Source organism: Panthera uncia, chromosome B1 (assembly GCF_023721935.1).
Source record: "Panthera uncia isolate 11264 chromosome B1, Puncia_PCG_1.0, whole genome shotgun sequence".
In the NCBI taxonomy this organism is placed as follows: Eukaryota; Metazoa; Chordata; class Mammalia; order Carnivora; family Felidae; genus Panthera; species Panthera uncia.
The window spans coordinates 80,205,897-80,210,991 of record NC_064811.1 but is presented as its reverse complement, the minus strand read 5'-3'; the positions used below and the strand labels follow the sequence as shown (position 1 = coordinate 80,210,991).

General features: G+C 38.4%; 1 protein-coding gene across 3 annotated transcripts in view; it reads right to left on the bottom strand.

The window, feature by feature from the left end:
• Positions 1 to 5,089, bottom strand: part of RAP1GDS1 (Rap1 GTPase-GDP dissociation stimulator 1) — a 166,410-nt gene extending 161,321 nt beyond the window's left edge. For all 3 annotated transcript variants that reach the window (XM_049630899.1, XM_049630900.1, XM_049630902.1), the window contains exon 1: positions 4,938 to 5,089. In XM_049630899.1, coding sequence (XP_049486856.1) covers positions 4,938 to 4,941 — 4 coding nt within the window. In that variant the 5' untranslated portion in view covers positions 4,942 to 5,089. The remainder of the gene's footprint in view (positions 1 to 4,937) is intronic.
• Between the last annotated feature and the right edge of the window lie 6 nt (positions 5,090 to 5,095).

The window sequence follows — 5,095 nt, the reverse complement described above, 5'->3', positions numbered from 1 at the left end:
AAAAAAAAAAAAAAAAAAAAAAAAAAAAAAAAAAAAAAAAAAAGACATATACAACATAGATATAACGGCAACATAAGAAAAATTATTGAACTAGTCAATCTCTTTTAAAATAATAAATTTTAGTGATTATCAGTTTACAAAGATTTTTATCACTCTACTTTGCAAAGAACAAGTAAAAGTACTATTTTTTACTATTTATTTATGAAACCATTCCTGGACTTAGAAATACAAGAGGAAAAAAAAAAAAAAGACTTATATCTAAAGCTAACACAAATTTATAGAGAAAAACAAAACTCCAGGAATTAAGAGTATAATTAGAGGCATACATACAACTAGAGAAATCCAAAATTCACAAAGACTAATAGTAAATAAAAAGTGATAAAACCATTCATCAGTGAAGAGTACACTTTATGTAAAATGTCATGTGAAATTATAAAACCATTTCTAAGCTCACTCTGTATGACAGATATTGCAAACATAAAAAGCATACTGTACTAAGACACAATGACATAAAAAATGGAATGTCAAAGAAATTTTGAAGCACTATGGTGAGATAACAAATTATTCTCAGGCAAGAAAATAGCATGTGTCATTCCATGTAAAGTGCAACATTTTAAAAATGTTTTTAAAAACCTATGCTTACTTACAGATCTTTAAATAGGTCAAGGGATATAGCATGAATACATTGGGAATTCTTAGTTCCACTTACTCATTATCCAGTTAGCCTCTACAACTGACCTCCATTTCTAGCATACCTCTTAAAGCTGCTTTTTAGAAAATATACTGAGTAATATCCTAAGCAAACTACATCAACAAAGATCCTTTTCTCAGTCCGTATCACTGGTCTGAAGCAAAAGACATTATTGACCATTCTTTCATGAAACCAACCACATGCAGATTCTAGTCTTTCACTCCTACGTCCCTTCCAGTGTCAAATCATTCCATTCCACTTCCCTAACAATGGGTCATTCTTCAAGATTCTTACTTTGGACAAATTTTTTCTTTCCCTCTGTTGTCTCTCAGCCTCCTACCTAACTTGAAATATCATCTCAGGAGATTTATGGGTAACTTCCAGATCTCTAGTTCAAAATCCTCTCTTAAGAGTTAAAATAACTGTTTGTTAAATATATTTTTTTACCTAGTTTCAGTCAGTCAACAAATGGTTACTGCATGGCTACTATGTGTCAGACACTAGTGTTAGAAATGTATTCAAAACCTATTATAAGAATCCCTGTCATCAATGAACAGAGAATCTAAATGGCAAACTAAACAGTCCAATTCACCAGGTCCAAAACTAACGATTCACATTTCCTCTTCCAGTGGATTAAATATATATTAATAATTTTACATCTCTCTATTGCCCAGGTGACAATGTATGACTCCTTTCTCAATTCCATATTCAATAGGTTAGCAAGGAAATTCTGTTCTTTATTTGCAGTATTCTCTTCCCATTGTCACAGCCAAGTTCAGACCAGTAAATATTTTCACCCACACTGCAACAACCACCCTCTGAAGTGTTCTCTATTTTTTCATCTAATTCATCCTTGACTCAATTGACAGATTAATTTTCCTAAACCACAGACTTGATCCGTCACTTAACTACAGAAAAACATTTCACAGTCCCTCAATAGACAAGTCAAAGTCCAAAAACTTTTTCAACTTGTCATTTAAGGTCCTCCATTATCTGGTCTTTACCTATTAGTACTGAGGAAGGTGACACACACTCTTACCTTACCTTTTGCTCCAACCAAACATGGTTATTTAACCATATCCTGAAACTCCTTGAGTGTTCCCTCTCTAACTTCACTTATGCCATTTCTCTCCTCCCAACCCCCGGCCTGATTCATTTTTACCTTTCAGAAGCTTAACCAACTTTTTTTGTTTCAAATAACATCATTTTTCTAAAACCTTTTCTCCATGCCCTGAATCTACAATACATGTAAATGTAAAGTTATTTTATATCACTTATACTTTATTTCTGTTATAGCTGTGTATGTACCATCTCATTCCTGTTAATATTATATGCAGCTTGAAATATGAATGTCTTATTCCTCTCTTTCCTCCCACAGTACAGTGTACGTGGTTGATATTCAATAAATATTAAGTACATGTTGAATTTATAATAAAATATATACATTAAATAACAGCCATCACCCATAACATTATATAGGAAGTTTCCTTCACTTTCTTACAGGGAAAAATCACTGCCATGAGATTATTAAAAATCACCTTATTTATGGAGCGCCTTGGATGGCTCAGTCAGTTAAGCATCCAACTTCAGCTAAGGTCATGATCTCGCAGTTTGTGAGTTCAAACCCCACATTGGGCTCTGTGCTGACAGCTCAGAGCCCGGAGCCTGCTTCAGATTCTGTGTCTCCCTTGTCCTCTGCCCCTCCCCCACTCGCACTCTGTTTCTTTCTCAAAAACAAACAAACATTAAAAAATTTTTTTTTAAATCACCTTATTTATTTCTTGAGACGGCCTTAAAAAGTGATTTTTTTCCTACCATTAATCAAGATACCTTTTATGTATACACGAATTGTTATAACTTCCTTGGTTCAGAATATGAAATTGCTTTCCACGGTTTCAATTTTACATTATTGTATGTATCTAGTGATCATCCGATAAACCACCTTACCATTGAAAACAGCAGTGCAGAAGGAAATGGCTAGCCTGGAGGCTATTCCAAAACCTTCAACTCTGAGAAGACCCAACTTTCTTTTTCTTTTCTTTTTTTTTTTTTTTTTTTTTTTTTTTTTTTTTTTTTTTTTTTTTTTTAGTGAGAGAAGAGAAGTCATAGTAAAATTATACTTCTCTGTTCCCATTTCCTCCAAGCCTCCATGATAGTCTACCAACTTGAATGTTTGTTCACAGCCCATACTTTCAGGTTCACAAACTGAAAATAATAGGTAGGTTTTAAGTTCAACAATGAATTCACCAAAGATTTATTGAATATCTACTATGTGGAAAGCACGGAGGGGTGGGGGGATACACAAAAATCAATAAGACATAATTTTCATCTTTTGGAACTCATGACTAAATGCTAACCACACACACACATAAACAACTCCATTATAAGGCAGATTATGTAAGTACTAAAAAGCCTCCAACAAGGTACAGAGTGCTATGGGAGACTGATTTAATCAAAGAGTATCTGAGAAGCTCCAAATATGAGGTTTCTATCTGGCCATTCTTTGAAATCAAGCAATAACATTCAAGATTTTGAAGATTAATTATTTTTAAGTAAATAATTTTGTTTTAAGTATTTTTATTCATAAGTATTGCAACATAACTGAATTTTTTCTACTGAAAAGATTCTTACTCAACATGGAAGTTAAAATTTTATTTAAATAGATTTTGTAGCTCACCTTGAAACATGGGCAAATGTATTTTACAGGAGAAACTTGTGACCTACAATTAGGAGTAAATTTTTGAATGTTCAAGGAAAATTCACAATGTGTCCGATAATCTGAATTAATATTTATTTAAATTTCTACTCCTGGAGAAAAGCTAAGTACATATGAGCCACCCATTTCCACATAAATTTGTTCACCATGTCAATAGCACATCAAAAGGGGGAGAAAAACTGAATTGAAAATAAAATTCAGGGACCCAGATTCATTTTTCATTCATATCACCTCCTGCAACACTAGCCTCAAAAGTCTGAAACAGAGCTTGGAGCATTTGCTTTCCCAGTAAGCTCCATCGACACCATTTCTAGATTTAGATACTTCCTTGAAGATTCTGAGTTGCCACGACCTAACTCTAGATGTGTTGAGCACTGTATTGACAGATCAAAGAACCACACTCATTTTAGGCTTAAAATAACCTGCACGGAAGGGGTAGGAGAATCCGAGTTGACAGATGCCAATGGAGCAAATTTTAAAAAGAGGAAACTGTGATAACAGTGGAAGCAAACTGGGAACATGTAGCAGTATGCTATTCCGAAATGCTACTATTAAAAAAAATAATTGCAGAATTAATCAGACGTTTTTGTAATTACTGAACTTAGTATTTAAGCAATATGTTATGAAAAAATTTTAAGATAAATCAGTTTTAGAAAAGATCAGTTTTAGAAAATATATTTGCTTTTAAATACCTCATCCAAAACAATCTCTTGAGATTAACCAGACATACAAAGGAACTAAAATCAGATTATGTAGATGTAGGCAGGCTAAGCTGGGAACGAATAACTAACACGTAAGTTCGGTAACATGTTACAGGGTGCGTTTCCTCCTACAGTAGACAGGCGAAGGAACCAAGAAAATGGGCTGAGCACAGGAATATTGCACACTGTAGTCACCCAACACTAATTCAACAGCTGGCGGCTCTATGCATCCTTCCTCACGTTCCTCGTGGCCTCTGACAAGTCATCCTTTCAACCCATGAGGCTGTCCGCTCTCCCCCATCAAAAATAATTTCCGTGCACGTTGTACAATCGCCCTGACAAACTACTTGCTCGCACTTCCCCGCCTCGGGATGAACAGTCCCCAAGATGGGGAAAGGTCGCCCTGACAGGGAAGTTAGGCGAAGTGGTCTCTCTGGCGGTCCGACCGAGCCTCCAGCCCAGCAGACGCCGGGGAAAGGAAGCGGGCGGCCTCCGGAGAAACGGGGATGGGGCAGGCAGAGGAGGCTAGCCCGCGAGGCAGGCTCCGCGGTGCCCGGGCACCCGCTCGGGCAGGAAGAATGGAGGAGGGGAGGCGAGGCAGCGAGGTGCCCGGAGCCGCGGCCCGACCCCACCCCGCGCTCGGGACCCTCCCAGCCCGGGGACCGGCGTGCGTTCCGCGTGCGCCGACTCTCCCCGGAGGAAGAGCCACTGTATTACACCCGTGGATTTGAGAAATCTGGCAACTTTGCGCGAGGAATGCTTCCCACCCTGCAACACGCCGAGAAAGAGAAAAATGTCAGGCGATGACGGGGGAGGAAGGATGACTTACCCATGTTCCTCCCAGAGGGTGAGGAGCCAGCAGGGCGAGGCGAAGGTCTCCGGTGCGGGCGGCGCGGCGCTGTGTCCTCCCTCTACCTCTGCCTCTCCCGCAGCCAGGGAGGGACCCGCGGGGGGCGGCCGCTGGGGAGGAGCAGCTGCTGCTGCTGC